This window comes from Salmo trutta, chromosome 4, assembly GCF_901001165.1.
Source record: "Salmo trutta chromosome 4, fSalTru1.1, whole genome shotgun sequence".
In the NCBI taxonomy this organism is placed as follows: Eukaryota; Metazoa; Chordata; class Actinopteri; order Salmoniformes; family Salmonidae; genus Salmo; species Salmo trutta.
The window spans coordinates 57,417,533-57,442,454 of record NC_042960.1 but is presented as its reverse complement, the minus strand read 5'-3'; the positions used below and the strand labels follow the sequence as shown (position 1 = coordinate 57,442,454).

At 43.2% G+C, this 24,922-nt stretch overlaps 1 protein-coding gene across 2 annotated transcripts; it reads left to right on the top strand.

The window, feature by feature from the left end:
• Positions 1 to 412: 412 nt before the first annotated feature.
• Positions 413 to 23,336, top strand: fnbp4 (formin binding protein 4). Of its 2 annotated transcripts, XM_029751452.1 has the most exons (17): positions 413 to 726; positions 1,289 to 1,369; positions 3,086 to 3,204; positions 8,953 to 9,133; positions 9,262 to 9,412; positions 12,710 to 12,806; positions 12,929 to 13,255; positions 14,881 to 15,076; positions 16,348 to 16,457; positions 16,595 to 16,699; positions 16,981 to 17,114; positions 18,080 to 18,237; positions 18,590 to 18,861; positions 19,158 to 19,284; positions 19,541 to 19,725; positions 22,251 to 22,408; positions 22,836 to 23,336. In XM_029751452.1, the coding sequence occupies exons 1-17, from the start codon at positions 612 to 614 to the stop codon at positions 22,927 to 22,929; spliced, it is 2,610 nt and encodes an 869-aa protein (XP_029607312.1). In that variant the 5' UTR covers positions 413 to 611; the 3' UTR covers positions 22,930 to 23,336. The 2 variants fall into 2 exon arrangements, with proteins under 2 accessions (XP_029607312.1, XP_029607313.1); XM_029751453.1 differs by lacking the exons at positions 413 to 726; positions 1,289 to 1,369 and adding an exon at positions 8,721 to 8,826 and having other exon boundaries at positions 3,117 to 3,204.
• The last annotated feature ends 1,586 nt before the right edge of the window (positions 23,337 to 24,922 follow it).

Here is a 24,922-nt window from a genome sequence, read left to right as displayed (position 1 = left end):
ATGGGTTTTAATATTACCACAGGAGCTTCTTATCTATAATAAAATTAAATAAAAACAGCTGTATGAGACTAGCTCTAGAAATGACACACAAGTGGAATATTGTGCTATCTGAGATTGAGTAGTAGACTACAAGAACAACAAATGTACCCTAATCAAATCATGTTGGAGATTTTTTAGTTATCACACTTTGTTGGCAGTGCACTATTGTAAGAAAAGCCTGTGATGAAGTTATGATTATGATGATAGTGATTTTGTTCTTGAAATATAGCAAACATATGAATGTACTTCATTTAGACTCTACTACTTTAATCCAATCAAATGTTCACAAATTAAATGTATATAATCTACTAATAACGCCTACAGGACTTCCGTATGTCATCGCCCCTCAATGATGTTCCCTATACACATGTAATATAAATATAAAAAAATACACAAAAACAGGTCTTATAAAACAGCATTAGAACTTTTGTACAAATACCCTCCCTTTGACACCAGATGTGTTGTGGATAGTTAAAATTTTTCTTCAACGGTACAAACAGCAACGCCTTTGCCTCGGTGGGCTAGTGCATAGACGCTGCAACCATATACCTCAGTGGGACCAGAGACCAGCGATGGGAAAGAAAACTCGCACAGGAACAGGAGGACGCAGAACAATACTGCAGCTTTTCCCACCTCGAAGCGGGGCCGTATGTGGAAGAGAAGACTCTTTAGGTTCAGCATCCGAAGGTAAAAATACGACGACAATATCATATTTTATGTTTTGGTTTTCGGTCGGTGGATGATTCGTTCAAAATCGGGCCCATTTTTTGCTGATCACACATTGTAGAAGCTAGCTAACTGGCCTAGCCGGTGACGTAGCCTAGCTAGGTTGGCTAGTCAGTCGTTCAAAATGTAACGCTATGTTCCGGAAATGAATGCATTGTTTTACTTGTTCACTATATTTAAATAGCTAGTTCAGAAGCAATATAGGCAACACTATATATTTCGGGGTGTTTCGCGGTTTCTAAAGTGTTAACTAACTAGGTAGCCTAGCCAGCTAACGTGAATATGCTAGGCTAACATATTGCGCAAATAGCGATTTGTTGTCGCGTGCGGCCTGTTGTCTGATTTGGTAGCCAAACACGTTACACAAACTAGCACGATGACAATTTATACAATTATCTATGCCTATCAATGGTAGCTAGACTTGCTCTACTGAGCCCCCTGCTCAATCCAGACCACATATCTAGCTAGCTAAATAATCCATTATTCAGCCATTTTAACAATTGTAAATATGCGTGTTTTGCAGACGAGCAGGAGGGTAACTGTGATGAATACAGTTTTCCAAGAGAAGTAACCACAGAAATGAGGATGCCCGTTAAGGCCACAGGTAAGATACAGTGCCTAAAGAAAGTATTCCCTGCCCTTGACTTGTTCCACGTTTTGTTGCAGCCGGAATATTAAATGGATAGAATATAGATTTTGTCAGTGGCCTACACACAATACCCCATAATGTCAAAGGGGAATTATGTTTTTCGAAATTTACAAATTAATAAAAAATGAGTCGCTTACATTTTGAGTCAAGTATTCAACCCCTTTGTTATGGCAAGGCTAAATACGTTAAGGAGTAAACGTTTGTTTAACAAGTAACAGCATAAGTTGCATGGAATCACTGTGTGCAATAAGTGTTTATCATGATTTTTGAATGACTACCTCATCTCTGTACCCCACACATACAATTATCTGTAAGTTCCCACAGTCGCGCAATGAATTTCAAACAGATTCAACCACAAAGACCATGGAGGTTTTCCAATGCCTCGTGAAGATCAACTATTGGTAAATGGGTTAAAATAAAAAAGCAGACATTGAATATCCCTTTGAGCATGGTGACATTTATTAATTACACTTTGGTTGGTGTATCTATACACCCAGTCACTACAAAGATACAGGCGTCCTTCCTAACTCAGTTTACCAGAGAGGAAGGAAACAGCTCATGGATTTCACTATGAAGCAAATGGTGACTGACTATAAATATTTAGTTTAATGGATGTGATAGAACTGAGGATGGGTCAACATTGTAGTTAATCCACAATACTAATCTAAATGAGAGTGAAAAGGAAGCATGTACAGAATACAAATATTTCAAAACATGCATCCTGTTTGCAATTAGGCACTAAAGTTATACTGCAAAAAATGTTCCAAAGAAATTACCTTTATATCCTGAATACAATGTTTGGGTCAAATCCAACACATCATGGATTACCACTCTTCATATTTTCAAGCATGGTGCTAACGTCATGTTATGGGTATGCTTGTCATCGGCAAGGACTAGAGTTTTTAGGATAAAAAAAAATTGAATAGCGCTAAGCACAGGAAAAAAATCATAGAGAACCTGGTTGTCTGCTTTCCAATTCACCTTTCAGCAGGACAATAACCTGAAACACAAGAAATCTACACAGCAGTTCCTTACCAAGATGACATTTAATGTTCCTGCTTTGCCTAATTACAGTTTTGACTTAAATCTGCTTGAAAATCTGTCAAGACTTGAGAATGGCTGTCTGACAAAGATCAACAATCAACTTGACAGAGCTTGAAGAATTTTATAAAGAATAATGGGTGAACTTTTATACAATCCAGGTGTGCAAAGCTCTTAGACTTACTCCCAAAAGACTCACAGCTATAATTTCTGCCAAAGGTGATTCTACAAGGTATTGACTCAGGGATGTGAATGCTTACATAGATTTATGTATTTCATTTTCCCCAAATTTGACACAAAGATGATTACATTTTCACTGTCGTGGGGGGGTGTATTTAATAGATTTTTGAATTCGGGCTGTAACACAATATAGAATAAGTCAAGGGGTATGAATACTTTCTGAAGGCACTCTATGCCATATTGGTGTGTGTGTCCTGGCACATCTATATGCTTGTGTGAATTTGGTTCAAACCCAGATCTCCTGCCAGACAGCTGTCGTCCTGCTGAGCTCAAGCCTATGTATTAGCTGGGGGAGGTAACACAAGACATCTTCAGGGCTGTTTACTAATCGCGCGCACAAGCATAGTTGCCTATGTACACTACCTGACCAGTGACTCTGTTTCTCCTCAGAGGGTTTGTCCCTCTTGGGGGCCTATGAGGACAGTGATGAAGAAGAGGATGCTGACCCACAGCCTCCCACTGTCAGGACCCAACACCAGTCTGCAGATATACTCGCCAACTTCATGGCTGTGAGTATATCAATACTCTATTACTGTTAGGGCTGTCCCCGACCCCACATTTGTTTTGGGTCGACAGTAGTCTGTTCTTTCAACCAATCGCAATTGTTTAAAAACATTTATTTTCTCCATATAGAGACACAGCCTATGTTTTAATGAATCAACTAAACTCATCAAAAAAAAACGTCCCTTTTTCAGGAACCTGTCTTTCAAGGATAATTTGTAAAAATCCAAATAACTTCACAGATCTTCATTGTAAAGGGTTTAAACACTGTTTCCCATGCTTGTTCAATGAACCATAAACAATTAATGAACATGCACCTGTGGAACGGTCGTTAAGACACTAACAGCTTACAGACGGTAGGCAATTAATGTCACAGTTATGAGAACTTAGGACACTAAAGAGGCCTTTCTACTGACTCTGAAAAACACACACAAAAAAGATGCCCAGGGTCCCTGCTCATCTGCTTGAATGTGCCTTAGGCATGCTGCAAGGAGGCATGTGGATTTCAGATGTGGCCAGGGCAATAAATTGCAATGTCTGTACTGTGAGACGCTTAAGACAGGACGGACAGCTGATTGTCCTCGCAGTGGCAGACCACGTGTAACAACACCTGCACAGGATCGGTACATCCGAACATCACACCTGTGGGACAGGTACAGGATGGCAACAACTGCCCGACTTACACCAGGAATGCACAATCCCTCCATCAGTGATCAGACTGTCCGCAATAGGCTGAGAGTGGTTGACTGAGGGCTTGTAGGCCTGTTGTCTGGTGAGGACCTGCCTTACATCACCGGCAACAATGTCGCCTATGGGCACAAACCCACTGTCGCTGGACCAGACATGGCTGGCAAAAAGTGCTCTTCACTGACGCGTTGCGGTTTTGTCACACCAGGGGTGATGGTCGGATTCGCATTTATCGTCGAAGGGATGAGCGTTACACTGAGGCCTGTACTCTGGAGCGGGATCAATTTGGAGGTGGAGGGTCCGTCATGGTCTGGGGCGGTGTGTCACAGCATCATCGGACTGAGCTTGTTGTCATTGCAGGCAATCTCAATGCTCTGCGTTACAGGGAAGACATCCTCATGTGGTACCCTTCATGCAGGCTCATCCTGACATGACCCTCCAGCATGACAATGCCACCAGCCATACAGCTCGTTCTGTGCTTGATTTCCTGCAAGACAGGAATGTCAGTGTTCGGCCATGGCCAGCGATGAGCCCGGATCGCAAACCCTTTGAGCACGTCTGGGACCTGTTGTGTCGGAGGGCTTGGGGCATTTCCCCCCCCCAGAAATGTCCGGGAACTGGCAGGTGCCTTGGTGGAAGAGTAGGGTAACATCTCACAGCAAGAACTGACAAATCCGGTGCAGTCCATGAGGAGGAGATGCACTGCAGTACTTAATGTAGCTGGTGGCCACACCAGATACTGACTGTTACTTTTCATTTTGCCCCCCCCCCCTTTGTTCAGGGACGCATTATTCAATTTCTGTTAATCATACGTCTGTGGAACTTGTTCAGTTTGTCTGTTGTTCAATCTTATGTTCATACAAATTTACACATACTCACTCTCAGTTAAGTTTGCTGAAAATAAATACAGTTGACAGTGAGAGGACATTTCTTTTTTTGCTGAGTTTATATGCACCAAGCTTGTCTGTTTTTAAGGGCACTGTTTGAAATAATGAATACACACATGACTCGAGGGAGACGGATAAAGATGACCAGAACCTGTTCCTTACCCTCCTGCTGGCCTTTGCTGATTCTGCCATTACGCTCCTGAAGTTGCCTGTAATATGCTACACCAGGGATTGGCAACCTTTCTCATGTAGAGTGCGAATTTACAGTTTCTACCAATCTGGCTGCCACTTCTGATTTTTTTTCATATGCACATTTTTGTTAACGTGTTTTTATTTCAATTGTTTTTTTGTTTTGTATTGCCTAGGTAAAAATAGCCTACATAAAGCTAACACAAACATTGCAGGTAGTGTGTGTGTGTATATATATCATATTGGAGGGTTGTTTATTTTTAGTTCAATCACATTCATCCCTCTACTCCACCTGTCTGCAACAAACTTGAAACATTGTATCAACTGGGGCTGACCCACAGCTCATGCTTAAACATTGTATCAACTATTCTGGGACCTCAGTTTCCTTTGTCAGTGAGCTCCAGACACTGCTGTATTTGCGCAAGGGATAAAAAATAATCAGATATACAGTACCAGTCAAGTTTAGACACACCTACTCATTCAAGTTATTTTTTTTTTTTTGTTTTTTTTGTTTTCTACATTGTAGAATAATACTGAAGACATCAACTATAAAGTAACACATTGAATCATGTAGTAACCAAAAAAGTGTTAAACAAATCAAAATAGATTTGAGATTCTTGGAAGTAGCCACCCTTTGCCTTGATGACAGCTTTGCACACTCATGGTATTCTCTCAACCAGCTTCACGGGGAATGCTATTTCCAACAGTCTTGAAGTAGTTCCCACATGTGCTGAGCACTTGTTGGCTGCTTTTCCTTCACTTTGCGGTCCAACTCATCCCAAACCATCTCAATTGGGTTGAGGTCAGGTGATTGTGGAAGCCAGGTCATCTGATATAGCACTCGTCACTCTCCTTGGTCAAATAGCCATTGTCCTGTTGGAAAAACAAATGATAGTCCCACTAAGTACAACCCAGATGGGATGGCGTATCACTGCAGAATTCTGTGTTAGCCATGCTGGTAAAGTGTGCCTTGAGTTCTAAATAAATCACTGACAGTGCCACCAGCAAAGCACCATCACACCACCACCTCCATGCTTCACGGTGGGAACCACACATGCGGCTACTCTGCGTCTCACAAAGACATGGCATTTGGAACCTAAAATCTAATTTGGACTCATCAGACCAAAGGACACATTTCCACCGGTCTAATGTCCATTGCTTTTGTTTCTTGGCCCAAGCAAGTCTCTTCTTATTGCTGTCCTTTAGTAGTGGTTTCTTTGCAGCAATTTTACCACAAAGACCTGATTTCATGCAGTTTCTGTTATTAGAACTCTGAAGCATTTATTTGGGGGCTGGTAATGCTAATGAACTTAACCTCTGCAGCAGAGGTAACTCTGGGTCTTCCTTTCCTGTTGCGGTCCTCATGAGAGCCAGTTTCATCATAGCGCTTGATGGGTTTTGCGACTGCACTTGAAGAAACGTTCAAGTTCTTGACTTTTTCCGTATTGACTGACCATGTCTTAAAGTAATGATGGACTGTTGTTTCTCTCTGCTTATTTGAGCTGTTTTTACCATAATATGGACTTGGTCTTTTACCAAATAGGGTGATCATCTATGTAGGGGGGCTACCTTGTCACAACACAACTGATTGGCTGAAACGCATTAAGAAGGAAATACATTTTATAAATTAGCTTTTAACAAGGCACACCTGTTAATTGAAATGCATTCCAGGTGACTACCTCATGAAGCTGTTTGAGAGAATGCCAAGAGTATGCAAAGCTGTCATCAAGGCAAAGGATGGCTACCTTGAAGAATCTCATAAAATATATTTTGATTTAACACTTGGTTTCTACATAATTCCATGTGTTATTTCATAGTTTTGATGTCTACACTGTTATTCTACAACATAGTAAAAGTAAAGAAAAACCCTGGAATGAGTAGGTGTGTTCAAACTTTGGACTGGTACTGTATATCAAAAAATATAAACGCAACATGTTATGTATTGGTTTCATGAGCTGAAATAATGTTCCATACGCACAAAGCTTATTTCTCTGAAATTGTGCGTACATTTTTTTTTACATCTCTGTTAATGAGCATATCTCCTTTGCCAAGATAATTAATCCACCTGACAGGTCTGGCATATTAAGAAGTTGATTAAACAGAATGATCATTATACAGTTGCACCTTGTACAATAAGGCAACTCTAAAATATGAAGTTTTACCACTCAACGCAATGCCACAGATGTTTTGACGGAGTGTGCAATTGGCTGCAGGAATGTCTACTACAGCTGTTGGCAAATCTTATGTTCATTTCTCTTAGCCAGCAGTATACCACCCTGCATCCCACTGCTGGCTTGCTTATGAAGCTAAGCAGGGTTGGTCCTGGTCTGTCTGTAGATGGGAGACCAGATGCTGCTGGAAATGATGTTGGAGGGCCAGTAGGAGGTGCTCTTTCCTCTGGTCTAAAATAATATCCCAATGCCCCAGGGCAGTGATTGGGGACATTGCCCTGTGTAGGGTGCCGTCTTTCGGATGGGACGTTAAATGGGTGTCCTCACTCTCTGGTCATTGAAGATCCCATGGTACTTATCGTAAGAGTAGGGGTGTTAACCCTGGTGTCCTGGCTAAATTCCCAATCTGGCCCTCATACCATTGCAATTGGCTCATTCATCCCTGTAACTATTTCCCCACCCCCCCCAAACTTATCTGGTAAAATATGAAATGAATAAAAAAAATACAATAACCACGCCAGCCCAGGACATCTGCATCTCGCTTCTTCACCTGCGGGATTGTCTGAGACCAGTGACCCGGACAGCTGATGAAACTGAGGAGTATTTCTGTCTGTAATAAAGCCCTTTTGTCAGGGAAAACGTAATTTATTATTGACTGTGCCTAGCTCCCCAGTGGGTGGACCTGGCTCCCAAGTGGGTGGGCCCATGTCTGCCCATGCCCAGTGATGTGAAATCCATCAATCAGGGCCTAATGAATTTATTTAAATTGATTGATTTCCTTATGAACTGCAACTCAGTGAAATTGTTGCATTTTATATTCTTGTTCAGTAATAATAACGTTTCCACTGGATCAGAGCATGATATTTTCCCATTTCACACCAAGGCTCTGGCTATCGAAAGGGAGAGCGCTGGAAAGACTATTGTTCTCAATGGATGTAAAAACACTTAGTTTACTTGCTGTTTTGAGGTGAAGAGATTACTTTGAGAAGCTCCACGGGTCATTAGTGGTTGTGAGTTAAGGCTATCAGACATCCCCAAATGGGCACATTTATACATTTGTGCGCAGGCCGTGTAGCCTAGGCCTACTATTCCTTACGAGTGCTCCAAACAATACAATAACTACATTGACCACTTAAATTAAACTGAAACTTGTTTCTCACAAGTAGGTTGTGAGCTCTGCAAACAACTTGTCCACTCCGACAATGAGAATGGTAAAGGACGATAATGTATTAAATGCATTAACATAAATTAGTGTAAACAGATTAGAAATTATGGGAATTAACTGTAAATGTACTACTGGTGATATGGGTAACAGTGAATGATACAATTCACACAATGAAGTTATGAAACAATTTAATGCGCATGAGTTGGCGAGAGTGCATTCTGGAGAGAGACGCGCCTTGTGCAAGCCACGCTTCCCTTCTTGACTCAACATTTTAAAATGATATCTAAGAGACGTTATCTTCACACATACTGTAGGCCTAAGGAATATTCTCTCAAACGGTGTCTGGTCCAAGGCAGTAGCCATTTATGGAAAACAATGCAATTTCACTTTTTGTCCTTTTTTATCAACTTGCTTGGCATGCCAAGGCAAATTCCCTCGCGGCAAGCGTGCCTTACGTTGCTGATGCCTGTCTAGAGTGATGGACTGTGCCATCCCCGCAGCCTCCGCAATGGATTAGTCTACTGATTTCAGGTGCGAATCAGACGCTATACAAGTGATTGCCACGTGTTGGCCTTTATTTCCCTGATTTGTTAATGTCATTAGGCAAGTGTTCTCCTTTTTAAACAAACTAATTTAACTATTCCCCCCCCCCAATAGGAAATTGACGCAATCACTACACAGCCGGGCTCAGAGGAGCCCACAGGGGATCAGTCGGCCCCAGCCCCCACCCCACCACGTCCAGAACCCAAAGCCCGGCAACATGACTCTGAGGTGGGGACAGAGCCGGAGAGTACTGGGGCAGACTTCCAGTATGATACCCATACTTCACTCGCTGGAGGTGACCGGTTTAATTGTATTTTATACATTTGTGCAGAACTTACCTGAGAAGTTCAGTTGGCCATTGTTTATGACATGTCAAGTGTGTGGTTCTGCTGATGAGTTCCTTATTTGTTTCCTGTCCACCAGTGGGAGGATTGGAGATGGGGGACTGGCAGGAGGTGTGGGATGACAACACAGGTTGTTACTACTACTGGAACACTCAGACCAACGAAGTGGCCTGGCAGCTGCCTTATTACCTGGCCCACCAGGTGCAGGGCCTGCAGCAGTACACAGACAGGTGAGATGTTAGTAGACAGACAGGTGAGACCTCTACCTGGTAGAGGTCGACCGATTTATGAGTTAATACCGATTTATTTGAGGACCAAAAAAGCCGATACCGATTAATTGGCCTATTTATTATTATAATTAAAATTAAAATAAAAATATATATTTTTGTAATAAATTACATTTACAACAATACTGAATGAACAAGGAACACTTAATATAATAAATAAAATCTAGTCTCAAATAAATAATGAAACATGTTCAATTTGGTTTAAATCATGCAAAAACAGTGTTGGATGAGAAAGTAAAAGTGCAATATGTGCCATGTAAAAAAGCTAAAGTTGATGAGACCATATGAAAGCTGGTGGTTCCTTTTAACATGAGTCTTCAATATTCCCAGGTAAGAAGTTTTAGGTTGTAGTTATTATAGGACTATTTCTCTCTCTACCATTTGTGTTTCATATACCTTTGACTATTGGATGTTCTTATAGGCACTTTACTATTGCCAGCCAAATCTCGGGAGTTGGTAGGCTTGAAGTCATTAACAGCGCTGTGCATCCCAGCATTGCTAAGAGCTGCTGTTTGAATGAATGCTTACGAGCCTGCTGCTGCCTACCACAGCTCAGTCAGACTGCCCTATCAAATCATATACTTTAATTATAATATAATTAACACACAGAAATATGAGCCTTTGGTCATTTAATATGGTAAAATACGGAAAATGTAATTTCGAAAACAAAATGTTTATTCTTTAAGTGAAATACGGAACCCTTCCGTATTTTATCGAACGGGTGGCAACCCTAAGTCTAAATATTACTGTTACATTGCACAACCTTCAATGTTATGTCATAATTATGTAAAATTCTGGCAAATTAATTACGGTCTTTTGTTAGGAATAAATGGCCTTTCAACAGTTCGCAACGATCCAGGCGGCCCAAACTGCTGCATATACCCTGACTCTGCTTGCACTGAACGCAAGAGAAGTGACACAATTTCCCGAGTTAATATTGACTGCTAACATGAATTTCTTAACTACATATGTACAGTGAGGGGAAAAAAGTATTTGATCCCCTGCTGATTTTGTACATTTGCCCACTGACAAAGAAATGATCAGTCTATCATTTTAATGGTAGGTTTATTTGAACAGTGAGAGACAGAATAACAACAAAAAAATCCAGAAAAACGCATGTCAAAAATGTTATAAATTGATTAGCATTTTAATGAGTATTTGACCCCTCTGCAAAACATGACTTAGTACTTGGTGGCAAAACCCTTGTTGGCAATCACAGAGGACAGACGTTTCTTGTAGTTGGCCACCAGGTTTGCACACATCTCAGGAGGGATTTTGTCCCACTCCTCTTTGCAGATCTTCTCCAAGTCATTAAGGTTTCGAGGCTGACGTTTGGCAACTCGAACCTTCAGTTCCCTCCACAGATTTTCTATGGGATTAAGGTCTGGAGACTGGCTAGGCCACTCCAGGACCTTAATGTGCTTCTTCTTGAGCCACTCCTTTGTTGCCTTGGCCGTGTGTTTTGGGTCATTGTCATGCTGGAATACCCATCCACGACCCATTTTCAATGCCCTGGCTGAGGGAAGGAGGTTCTCACCCAAGATTTGACGGTACATGGCCCCGTTCATCGTCCCTTTGATGCAGCGAAGTTGTCCTCTCCCCTTAGCAGAAAAACACCCCCAAAGCATAATGTTTCCACCTCCATGTTTGACGGTGGGGATGGTGTTCTTGGGGTCATAGGCAGCATTCCTCCTCCTCCAAACACGGCGAGTTGAGTTGATGCCAAAGAGCTCCATTTTGGTCTCATCTGACCACAACACTTTCACCCAGTTATCCTCTGAGTCATTCAGATGTTCATTGGCAAACTTCAGACGGGCATGTATATGTGCTTTTTTGAGCAGGGGGACCTTGCGGGCGCTGCAAGATTTCAGTCCTTCACGGCGTAGTGTGTTACCAATTGTTTTCTTGGTGACTATGGTCCCAGCTGCCTTGAGATCATTGACAAGATCCTCCTGTGTATTTCTGGGCTGATTCCTCACCGTTCTCATGATCATTGCAACTCCACGAGGTCAGATCTTGCACGGAGCCCCAGGCCAAGGGATATTGACAGTTATTTTGTGTTTCTTCCATTTGCGAATAATCGCACCAGCTGTTGTCACCTTCTCACCAAGCTGCTTGGCGATGGTCTTGTAGCCCATTCCAGCCTTGTGTAGGTCTACAATCTTGTCCCTGACATCCTTGGAGAGCTCTTTGGTCTTGGCCATGGTGGAGAGTTTGGAATCTGATTGATTGATTGCTTCTGTGGACAGGTGTCTTTTATACAGGTAACAAGCTGAGATTAGGAGCACTCCCTTTAAGAGTGTGCTCCTAATCTCAGCTCGTTACCTGTACAAAAGACACCTGGGAGCGAGAAATCTTTCTGATTGAGAGGGGGTCAAATACTTATTTCCCTCCATTAAAATGCAAATCAATTTATAACATTTTTGACATATGTTTTTCTGGATTTTTTGTTGTTGTTATTCTGTCTCTCACTGTTCAAATAAACCTACCATTAAAATGATAGACTGATCATTTCTTTGTCAGTGGGCAAATGTACAAAATCAGCAGGGGATCAACTACTTTTTTCCCTCACTGTAGGTTTAAAAAAATATACTTGTGTATTGATTTTAAGAAAGGCATTGATGTTTATGGTTAGGTACATTATTGCAACTATTGTGCTTTTTCCCCCGCAAATGTGCTTTTTGTTAAATCATGAAGTTGAAGTAGGCTGTGATTCGTTGATAAATTAACAGGCACCGCATTGATTACATGCAAGCTATTAACCTAGTAATATCATCAACCATGTGTAGTTGACTTGTGATTAGGTTGAGATTTATTTAAATTTTTATAAGATAGGTTTAATGCTAGCTAGCAACTTACCTTGGCTCCTTGCAGCCACAAGGTCCTTTTGATGTTGTACTCGCGTAACAGGTGGTCAGCCTGCGACGTAGTCTCCTCGTGGATTGCAATGTAATCGACCATAATTGTTGTCCAAAAAGGCAGATTTACCGATTTGTTATGAAACTTGAAATCGGCCCTAATTAATCGGCCATGCCGATTTTTAATTGGTAGACCTCTACTACCTAGCCCACCAGATGCAGGGCCTGCAGCAGTACACAGACAGGTGAGGTGTTAGTGGATGGTACAACATAATATAGAAATGTTAGTCATACAAGTGGATTTGTATGCTACAGCATGACTCTGAAATGTATTTTGTTCTTAGTTTTAGATTTTACCTGTTTTCTGTTTCATCCCCTGTAGCCCAACAGTTAATGGCAATGGAGCTACACAGAGTGCAGGTTGCTATGCTGAACAACACTCCCCTGCTGTTAGTGCCCAAACATCCAAGACAAAAAAGGTGAGTTATTTGACTACTTTTGTGCTCAGTGATTCAGTGTGAATCCCCAAAAAGTACTTCACTGCCCATTTGTTGGCAAAAGTGTGTCCGTGTATGTCTAACTTTGAGTGTCTCTTTGACAGGAGGTGATGGAGAGTGTGGTGGCCCTTGCTAGTGAGGAAGAGGAGCGTCATGGTGTGGCTGCCTCCCTCCTCGGTCCCCTCATCTCTGCAGAGGTGAAAGAAGCAGAGGAGAAGTGGAGGAAAAGGCTGGTGGGAGGGCTGGAGGAGAGGGAGAACAGCTTGGAGGATAGCCTCCCAGGGTCCCCCGCTCCTCCAATGAATGAGCCAGACACCCCCACACACCCCCTGAGGGACCAACGCAGCAGGAACCAGTCTGAGGAGGACTCTGATGCAGAGGAGACAGAAGAGGACACCATGGAGCTGGAGCTGGCTCTGGACAGGAAAAAGGTCAACTTATGTTTTATTCATCCTTTATTTAACCAGGGATGTTGCATGTACATCTCTGTCAAGGGAGTTAATATGTTGTAACTCTTTTGAAAAGGTCACAAATATTGACAATTCAACACATGCGGAACTAGTGTTGGGAGTTATCCTCTCTAGGGTAGGGGGCAGTATTTGCACGGCTGGATAAAAAAACGTACCCGATTTAATCTGGTTATTACTACTGCCCAGAAACTAGAATATGCATATAATTATTGGCTTTGGATAGAAAACACCCTAAAGTTTCTAAAACTGTTTGAATGGTGTCTGTGAGTATAACAGAACTCATATGGCAGGCAAAAACCTGAGAAGATTCCTTACAGGAAGCGCCCTCTCTGACCATTTCTTGGGCTTCTACACTCTCTTTATTGAAAACTGAGGATCTCTGCTGTAACGTGACACTTCCTACGGCTCTCAGAAGGCGGCAAAACGCTGAATGATGTCTTTGCAGGCCCTGGCTGAAAAACAGTAGCGCATTTGGATAATGGTCGATCAGAGAACAATGAGACTGAGGCGCGTGCACGACGCGACACCATTTATTATTTTTTCATCTTTGAACGTAAACAGGGTTTCCCGGTCGGAATATTATCGCTTATTTACGAGAAAAATCGCATAAAAATTGATTTTAAACAGCGGTTGACATGCTTTGAAGTACGGTAATGGAATATTTAGAATTTTTTTGTCACGAAACGCGTCGGGCGCGTCACCCTTCGGATAGTGTCTTGAACGCACGAACAAAACAGAGGATATTTGAACATAACTATGGATTATTTTGAACCAAACCAACATTTGTTATTGAAGTAGAAGTCCTGGGAGTGCATTCTGACGAAGAACAGCAAAGGTAATCAAATTTTTCTAATAGTAAATCGGAGTTTGGTGAGGGCCAAACTTGGTGGGTGTCAAATTAGCTAGCCCGTGATGGCTGGGCTATCTTCTCAGGATATTGCAAAATGTGCTTTTGCCGAAAAGCTATTTTAAAATCGGACATAGCGATTGCATAAAGGAGTTCTGTATCTATAATTCTTAAAATATTTTTTTTTTTGTGAACGTTTATCGTGAGTAATTTAGTAAATTCACCAGAAGTTTGCAGTGGGTATGCTAGTTCTGAACGTCACATGCTAATGTAAAAAGCTGTTTTTTGATATAAATATGAACTTGATTGAACAAAACATGCATGTATTGTATAACATAATGTCCTAGAAGTGTCATCTTATGAAGATTATCAAAGGTTAGTGCTGCATTTAGCTGTGGTTTGGGTTTATGTGACATGCTAGCTTGAAAAATGGGTGTCTGATTATTTCTGGCTGGGTACTGTGCTAACAATCTATTGTTTTGCTTTCGTTGTAAAGCCTTTTTGAAATCGGACAGTGTGGTTAGATTAACGAGAGTCTTGTCTTTAAAATGGTGTAAAATAGTCATATGTTTGAGAAATTGAAGTAATAGCATTTCTAAGGTATTTGAATAATGCGCCACGGGATTCCACTGGCTGTTGAGTAGGTGGGACGATTTCGTCCCACATACCCTAGAGAGGTTAACCTTTACAACGAATCCAACATGACTATCTGTCCTCTTTTTGTCCCTCTGCCCCCTAGGCTGAGCTGCGGGCGTTGGAAGAGGGCGATTGCAGTGTGGGGGGCTCCAGCCCCTGTTCTGAGGCCAGTCAGGAGGCTGCCGCCGGGGCTCATAGCCTGCTTCCGAAAAAGACCATGTGGAAGACAGCCTTCCTCAGAGCAGCCAGCCCTGACTCAAACAGCAGGGACTCAGATACACGGGAAGACCCAGACACAGGTGAGTGTCTGGAGGACCGTTAGGATGCGATCCAGTCCACATACACAAACTCTGGGCAGATTACATTATTATATTGTTCTGATGTGGTTCATCCTGGGATGTAACCTCTTCTCTAGGACCAGGGCTGGACATTCACTTTTTTACCCACTAGTCTTTTGAACAAGTAGGACTTAAGCTCAAGTCACTTGGGTCTGTAACACCATGGTCCAAAAAGGTAACTGAAAATTGTTGTATGTTGCAAGGAACCACATCACAAAATAACATTATTACTGGTATTGACAATGGAAGGCTGCTGGTCTGATCTCATGTATTACATCTCCTGCCTTTGTGGCCTTGAGCAAGGCACTTAACCCCCCCCCCCCCCCAACAAAGTAAAATACTGCACTAATGGGCTACTATATAAAACACATGTGGTCTGTCAACCCTCCATCTGGAGAGCTACTGGGTGTGCAGGCTTTTCATCCAACCCTGCTCAAACACCAGCGGCAGCTTATCTCGGTCCTGTTGAGCAGCTGATTTATTTTTACTCTTTTTACAATGTGGTATGTTCAAGCAAGACTGGCTCAAAAGCCTGACACATTACAATTACAGCCAACTACTTACAGTATGTCTTCATAAAATAATTCCCTCATTCAATGAACCGGGAATAAAATGGCTAAGATGGGTGAGGTAGCTAACTCAGTAATTCAGTGTTCAGAGGAGTTCTAGACAGCATAGGAGTTGCTTTCTCAGAATTACATGGCCAATATTGAGACTGTTTTACAACTGGAGTATACAGCATTAGTTTTATTGCTGAACCAAAATTGGCTAAAACTGGGCAAATAACTCACTAGCAATTATCAACAAATGTGCAAACGCGGCTCGCTTTCATCTCAAAAGAAAGACTGCTCATGCCTGTCAATGCAGGCCTACAATTATTATAGTCCAACACGCTCTGCAGAGATTGGTAGGGCAGTGAGCAAAATATATCCGGAGGGCAATTTGATCTAAATCTGATCCAATGTTGATTGGAGTAGCCTAATTGTTTTTTATATTATGATTTGTGTATGTTCTTTTTTACTTGTCCATTCAGACAACGGATCTGTAATCTGCTTGTTCGTAATAACAAAAAAAATGGGTGTTAAAGATATGTTTTTTTACTTGCCCCTTGCAAGCGGACAGCGTTAATGTTGAGCCCTGAGGACTTAAGATCTGATATGCTGCCCAGACCAACTCTGTCACACACATATAGGGTTAGCCTTAATACTAGTCCTCTTATGCATGTTTTGCAGCACATTCCAAAGTCCCAGAGAAGGCCGGGGAAGAGGAGGACAAGGAAACTGGGGACAAAACGGTTACTAATGTGCCACCAAAGGAGGAAGTCGAAACTCCAGAGCTGAAGGTACTGAGGCTTTATCAACTCTCGCACCAATTTAACTCTTCGTAGTAGGGCCTCGGCATGAGAACCGTGTGCCTACTCATGAGTGATTTTAAAATAACTAGTGGCTAACTAATTAATAAAATGTTTTGAATGTTCAGTTTCAGATCGGGGAACTTGCCAACACCTTAACCAGCAAGATGGAGTTTTTGGGGATCAACAAGAAAACTATCTCCAACTTCCAGCTTCTTCTGTTACAGACTGAGGTAGGAGGACCATAGTCTGTCATAGTTTACCTACAATGACAGCCTATATCTTTAGGTCCAGATTATATTATCTTGGCCTTTAAACCACATTAGTTGGCTAGCTGCATGACTCAATGATGGGAACTTTCACAGACCTGTACTGAATGACTGATTGCAAGTTATTGTTCTGATGGGAGATGTTTTTTATTTTTATTAATTTGATCACCATCCTCATTTTAGAAAACAAGGTGCATGCCTAAGTCATTGTCCCCCCCCCCCCCCCTTCCCTTTCTTTCTGTCAGACGCGGATCGCTGACTGGCGGGAGGGGGCTCTGAACGGGATCTATCTCCGCCGCAGGCTGCAGGAAGCCGCCGAGCACATAAAACATTACGAACTTAACGCCGCCCCTAAAGGCTGGTCGTGCCACTGGGACAGGTACGCGCTCCTTACCTTTTAACATCTTTAATCACTCCTCCCCCAACCCCTGTGACAACGACCCCCTCAAAGCTGGGGTCGCTACCTTTTTAACCTGATATGGGGGAGATCCTTACCAATCTGTGGATTACATGAAATGGAGACACTCAAGGTTTCTGTGATGCAATGCTGGCAGCCTGATCCCTCCACACTACCACCAGAGACAGGACAACCTGTCCTGTCCAACCATAGCCCAGACTCTGGCTCTTGTATTTTGGGGGGGAGCTTTGTAGACTGCTTTGGGGGTCCACTTAGTGGAACAGGGGTACAGTAGCTAGGAAGGTGGTTGTGCACGAGAGCTTTGCACTTTACAGGACTACAGCCCCAGAATGCATTGCTGGGCGACAGTGACCCCCCCCCCTGGAAATGAGGAGTGTCACAAACCGTTTCAGTTAAAGCGAAGACGGAGCGTTGACGAGGACCCAGCAGGTCAGACCAACTCTATTTCATATGTTTCCTGTTTTTATTCCTTGATTGACTGAAAATTGATAGATATTTCTGATGTAAAAAAAAAAAAAAAAATGTATAAAGTGTTTAGTTTCTTTGCTTTTGGTTGTTGGTTGTTGACGATGCCTATATCTCTGGCATATATGTTTGGGGGGGCAAAAGGTTGTTTGTGTATGTTGTCTTGACAAACATTATGTGAACATCTGAACCCTGCTTTGATCGACTTTACAGGACCCAAGCTGTTTATTTTGGTTTGTTAATTTGGTTTTGAGAGCGTTAAGGTGGGTTCCCCATCAATCCAATCTGGCCCTTCTCCTGGATGGCTAACCTGGCTGTCCAGCCCAACATTCTCCCTCTGTGGCAGTCCCATCTACCTACACCCCCCCCCCCCCCCTCCCCGCCCAAAGTATACAACGACTCAGCCAGTTATGATGCCAGCTGTTGAGACTGTCTTGTATCTCTGTTCTCCCTCCTTCTAGAGAGCAGAGGAGGTATTTTTATACCAATGACCGCACCAGTGCCTCCCAGTGGGACTTTCCAGCAGAGGAAGACGTGGAAGAAGTAGAAAATATCAAGCCATCCATACATGGGGACCCCAAACCCCCGCCCGTACCCACTGATGGGCTCGCAGTCGCAGGTCAGACCCCAAGACCCTTCACTGTCCTCTTATAGCCCCATAACAGCCACCGTATCTACAGGTCCAGATGAATCTCTTGGCCTTGAACCACACTAGTTGGCTAGTTGCATGACTCTCAATGAACTTTCACAGACCTGTACTGAATGACTGATTGCAAAAAAAAATCTGAAGGGAGATGGACAGCTTAGCACATTTGGCTTTCAGCAGCTAACTAGCAAGTTTTGAGCTATGGAACCTGCCATGGTCATATGCTACTAACTAGTCAATATTTGGTTAACCTTATTCCTCCCCTCTGACAAAGAAAGGGTACACAACAAACTCCAGCTTTTATACATTTTCTATCATATTGCAGGAGCTTCAGTCTTCACACCCATCGGCCCTCCTCAGCCTGGCCTTCCCTCCTATTGGTCTGTGCCTCAGCCCCCACTGCCCCCTGACCAGCCCCCTCCCCCTGCCGACTCCCCCCCGCCTCCCCCTCCACCCCCAGAGTCACCTCCCCCTCTCCCCCCTCCTCCCCTAGAGGATGATGGAGAGATAGAGGAGGTAGAGATGGAGGATGATGACAGTGAGCCTCCAGCACCTGGAACAGAGCCTCCACTTCCCCCGGGTGTTGTTGGCATGAAGGTATGTGACCATTCTACTAATCCAGACCTCAAATGTCATCTAGTGGTCTTGTGAATAGACTAAGAACACTTTTTAGATGACAGCCTAGTCCAGCAGTTGCCAAGTGCCAGTCAGTGGGCCTGCTGGTTTTTGTTAACATAACTTTTAATGATAACTTTCACAGACCGGTACTGAATGAATGTGATTGCAACCCCCAAAAAATCTGATCAGATGTGCATAACAGGCATTTAGTTGTGCATTAGCATAAGATGGGCTTTTACTGTAAGCTTACCTTTTTCAGTATTTTCTCTCCTCAGGTTGTGGAGCCTACAGCCTCGCTCGGTAAGAGTCAGAAACGCAAGGCTTCAGGATCAGGTCAGCTGACCAAGGCTGTAACCATTGGCAGCAGCGCCATCCTCTACACACAGACCATTGCCACAGCAGGTAAAGAGCAATAATGTTGTCAGCCTGCTGGTTTTCATGTTAACATTACTCTTTAAGTAGCAGGACTCTCAATGATGACAACTTTCACAGACCTGTACTGAATTACTGTGATTGAAGTATTTTTCTGATGGGAGATGTAAGACACTAGTGTCTCACAGTATAGGTGTTTGGTGTTTAGAGATCATATGGTTTGCAAATAAACTGTGTAGGGCTTGTATCAAATAGTTAACTTTTGTGTTCCGTCCTGTGATGTCAGGAGTTGCCTACTGGGGTGTGTCTGCGGTAGCTACACCTCCACTGCCTTCTGAAACCGTGGCCCCACCTCTCCCACCTCCCCCTACCCGCCCCCCGCTACCCCCCACTCAGGCCCCCTCTGCCCTGGACCCCACAGGGTTTAAAACACTGCTAATGGATAAGACCAAGAAACTGAAGAAGGATAAGGTGAGTGTCTTTGATTTTCATATGCAATTAGGGATGTGACAAAAAATGCTTGACGTTTTTAAAAAGAATCGTCATGATGCAAATTCACAATCCAGATATGGTTCTGCGTCTAACCGCTAGGGGACAATGCAGTTCAATCTACCGCACTCCTGGCTACCTACCTACCGGTTGTCACGAGTAACCACAGCCACAAAGTCATAAAGCCCACCTACTTCTACAATTTCCTGTTTTCATACATTTTTACAATCTAGGCAATTTTGACTTTATGGCTGTGGTAACTTGTGGAAACCCTACCTTATGGCGGTCACCTTACTGCTGTCCTCCACCCACTCAACAACGATGGTATTAATGCCATTTTAGATTCTCGGTGTGCCTCTCCTCCATTTTTTTTTAGTACCTACTTCATGTCCCACTTCTCAATGTGATGGCTCATTTCAATAACATGACATCGTGTTAATGGATGGCCAACAATCTGTCAACGCCACGTATGGTCTTTGAGAGCTTGACTGTTCTCTGCAAGCTCTCAATCTGTTAATTTGTATTTTTATGATGCTCAGGACCTATTAATTGTAGTTGTGATAACTTCACTGCGACGTTGTACAAAAAGGGGGTGGTTTCAGTTAGGATTTTTATTTTAGACGTTATTGATCCCAAATTAGTTTGAACGTCACACCCCTATATACAATAAAGCCCAGCTGCCCAGTAACGTGAGCCTACCAGACGAGCTAAATGCCTTTTTATGCTCGTTTTGAGGCACACAACACTGAAGCATGCATGAGAGCACCAGCTGTTTCAGATGACTGTGATCACGCTATTCGTAGCTGATGTGAGCAAGACCTTTTTAAGCAGGTCGACATTCACAAGGCCGCGGGGCCAGATGGATTACCATGACGTGTTCTCGGAGCAGGCGCGGACCAAATGGCAAGTGTCTTCACTGACATTTTCAATCTCTCCCTGTCTGAGTCTGTAATACCTACATGTTTCAAGCAGACCACCATAGTCCCTGTGCCAAAGAAAGCGACAGTAACCTGCCTAAATGACTACTGCCCCGTAGCACTCATGTCGGTGTGCTTAGAAAGGCTGGTCATGGTTCACATCAACACCATCATCCCGGAAACCCTAGACTCACTCCAATTCGCATACCGCCCCAACAGATCCACAGATGATGCAATCTCAATCGCACTCCACACTGCCATTTCCCACTTGGATAAAAGGAACACCTATGTGAGAATGCTACTCATTGACTACAGCTCAGCATTCAACACCATAGTGCCCACAAAGCTCATCACTAAGCGAAGGACAATACACCACCCTCTGCAACTGGATCCTGGACTTCCTGATGGGCTACCCCCAGGTGGTTAGGGTAGGCAATAACACATCTGCCACGCAGATCCTCAACACAGGGGCCCCTCAGTGGTGCGTGTACAGTCCCCTCCTATACTCCCTGTCCACCCACTTGCGTGGCCAAGCAGGACTCCAACACCATCATTTCGTTTGCTGACGACAACAGTGCTAGGCCTGATCGTCAGAGACCTGGCAGTGTGGTGCCAGGACCACAACCTCTCCTTCAACTTGAGCAAGACAAAGGAGATGATCGTGGACTACAGGAAAAGGAGGGCCGAACACACCCCCATTCCCATCGATGGGGCTGTAGTGGCGCAGGTTGAGAGCTTCAAGTTCCCTGGTGTCCACCAACGAACTATCATGGTCCAAACACACCAAGAAAGTTGTGATGAGGGCACAACAATGCCTTTTCCCCCTCGGGAGACTGAAAAGATTTGGCATGGGTCCCCAGATCCTCAAAGTTCTACAGCTGCACCATCGAGAGCATCCTGAACGGTTACATCACCGCTTGGTTTGGCAACTGCTCAGCATCCGACCGTAGGGCGCTACAGAGGGTAGTGCGTACGGCCCAATACGTTACTGGGGCCAAGCTTCTTGCCATCCAGGACCTATATACTAGGCGGTCAGACGAAGGCCCAAAAAATGGTCAAACTCCAGTCACCCTAGTCATAGACTGTTCTCTCTGCGATTGCACGGCAAGCGTTACCGGAGCACCAAGTCTAGGTCCAAAAGGCTCCTTAACAGCTTCTTAACCCCCCCCCCCCTTGTTTTTACTCTGCTGCTACTCGCTGTTTATTATCTATGCATAGTCACTTTACCCCTACCTACATGTACAAATTACCTCGACTAACATGTACCCCACACATTGACTTAGTACCGGTAACCCCTGTCTCATTTTAGTTTTTACTTAAGAAAATATTTACTGAATAACTGAACTGCGTTGTTGGTTAAGGGCTTGTAAAGAATTTCACTGTAAGGTCTACACCTGATGTATTTGACGCATGTAACTAATAACATTTGATCTGTTCGATGCATTGAGGAGAAAGGATTGTAAAAGATCAGCAGTTTAATTTGATGTAAAAAAAAACATATATATGCGTCTCCTAGTAGAATCAAGTCACTGTTGGCATTACATGACAATCCCCCATTCTCTCTGTTATTCCCCTGGTTGCTGTGTCCAGTCGAAGAAGAGCAAGACGAAGATGCCGTCCCTGGTGAAGAAGTGGCAGAGCATCCAGAAAGAGCTGGACGAGGAGGAGCAGGCTAGTTCTAGCGACGAGGACAGGGACCAGCTCAACAAGAGGAGCATTGAGGAGTGGAAACAGCAGCAGTTACTCACGTAAGAGCCCCCCCCTCCCATTTTTTTTAATAAGTTGTACATTTCTTGGGCCTTATTAAGAATCGCACAGTAGGCGTGCTGATCTGGGATCAGGTCACTGTCCATGCATCTTATTCATAATGATCTAAAAGGCTGATCCTACATCAGCACTCCAAATCTGAGACACTTGATGCATACAGCCTCTGATTTAAAAAATTTTAGAAGTCTGTTTGATCTAGTCCAGCAGTGGTTACTGTTCCTTAGTGTACCTGCTGTTTTTATGTTGACATGCCTCTCAAAGATGAGGACGTTCACAAACCTGAGCTGAATTACTGTGATTGCACACTATTTTTGTGTTGGGAGACATGCATTAGGTTTTTATATTGAACTTGTAATGCACATGTTTTTAGTGAAAGGCAGTAAGAAATAGATTTCTGTTGGATTGCAGGGGCAAAGCTGGAAAGAATGCCAACTTTGAGGCTTTACCTGATGACTGGCGAGAGAGGATGTTGAAGAAGAGGAAGATGATGAAGAGCACGTAACACACACTCCCCTCCCTGCCTACACACACACTCCTCCTAAACCTGACTCCAAACGTTAGATAAGAATGAGAGGACTGACTGTGCACTTGACTCTTTCACTGTCATTTTGAAACAGATTTTAAAAAGGCCCTCATATCTTCGTCTGTGAATACATTGGATGGGCTTGAATGTTTTATTTTCTTGGCTGTAAAACCCACTAGTGTTTTTATATGGTAACCTGGACTCTCCTACCAAACTTCCCCCTCTACCTGTTTAAAGCATAAATGCCGTTTTCTGTGAAACGTTTGGCACTAAGAATGCTGGAGTTTCTAAATCTTTGTTTGTAATGGAGATCAACTCTTTGTATTGACCTCCCCATGTTCTTCTTGCCCATTTTAATAAACTATGATTTAATAACATCTTCCTAATAACTGCTGTTTCTCTGAATAATCCACTGTTCCATTTTATTAGAGGGCGGATTGAAATGCAATGCGCTGTCTTTTCTAATGCTTCAACTATAGTAATTGACAGTACTTTTAGTTTATTAATGGTATATCCTGAACATACCCTTTCATCAGGTTTAAGTGAATTATCACATGGCCCTATAGTGGAACCTCTAAATTGCAACACTTCTCTGCAGTTTTTCAATTTAAGCCAGTAGGTGAGTATGAGTATGCAACCAGTACCCATCCCACTCTCTTTTCTCCTTGTCCAGAGTTAACAAATTCATGATGACACTCCAATAATGCAAAAATGTGCCAATTTATTATATATCCTAATTGCAAAAATATATTTTATAATTCAGAGGTCTTGTGCCGAAAACCATCAAGACTAGTTGGGTGGCAAGGGGAGTGTTTTTTTTGGGGGGGGGGGGGGGGGGGGGGGGCAGTTTTTCAGCTGTGTGAATTGCATAGGCCTATGTCCTAGTAAAACACTGGCAACAATTTTGTATTCAAGTTATTAAACTTTTTGGGGGCAACTTTAATTGTCAGCTCATTATTAATTTGATAGTGCCATCATGGGTGTCTTCATTGACTGTTCACCTTTTTTGGGGGACTGAATTATGAGTAACCACAGGGTCAGTTGGGGGTGATGGATCATGACTAGAAGGGATGCAGCAAATGTCAGTGACATCAAATATTGCATGTTTGAGTCTCGCCTGAGAATCTTTGCTAACCCTTAACCTGATTCTCCTAACCTGGGTAAGTTCTAACCTCTTCAGACATTGGGCTTGTTTGACGTTGCAGCTGACAGTGCAGGGGACTGCCGACTGACTGATCAACAAATCACCTTGCATCATAAATAACGACACTGAACAAAAATCTAAACGCAGCGTGTAGTGTTGGTCCCATGTTTCATGAGCTGAAGTAATGTCCCATGTGCACAAAACGCTTACTTCTCAAATTTTGTGTAAAAAAAAAATGTTACATCCCTGTTAGCGAGCATTTCTCCTTTTTCCAAGGAATGTCCACCAAACCTATTGCCAGAGAATTAATTGTTAATTTCTCAACCATAAGCCGCGTCCAATGTCGTTTTAGAGAATTTGACAGTATGTCCAACTGGCCTCAACTGCAGACTACGTATATGGCATCATGGGCGAGCAGTTTGCTGATGTCAACATTGTGAACAGTGCCCCATGGTGGGGTTATGGTATGGGCAGGCATAAGCTATGGACAACGAACACGCATGCATTTTCTTGATGGCAATTTGAATGCACAGAGATACTGTGACAAGTTCCTGAGGCCCATTTGTTGTGCCATTTATCTGCCGACATCAGCATGTTTCAGCAGCAACGTGGTTGTGCACAAGATTGCAGTGGAGGAGTTGCCTGTTTAGGGTTGTATTGCACAAAGTGAGTTAATTCATGGCCACAAGAAGCAAGAGAGACCCTCCAGCGGCAGAGGGTATGAGATCCCAAGCCCTACTAATTGCCAACAGGAGGGGGTAGTGGGCAAACTGGCCCGGATGATGCTATTTCAGGGCCTTAACATCCCTAATATCCCCATGAAACTCT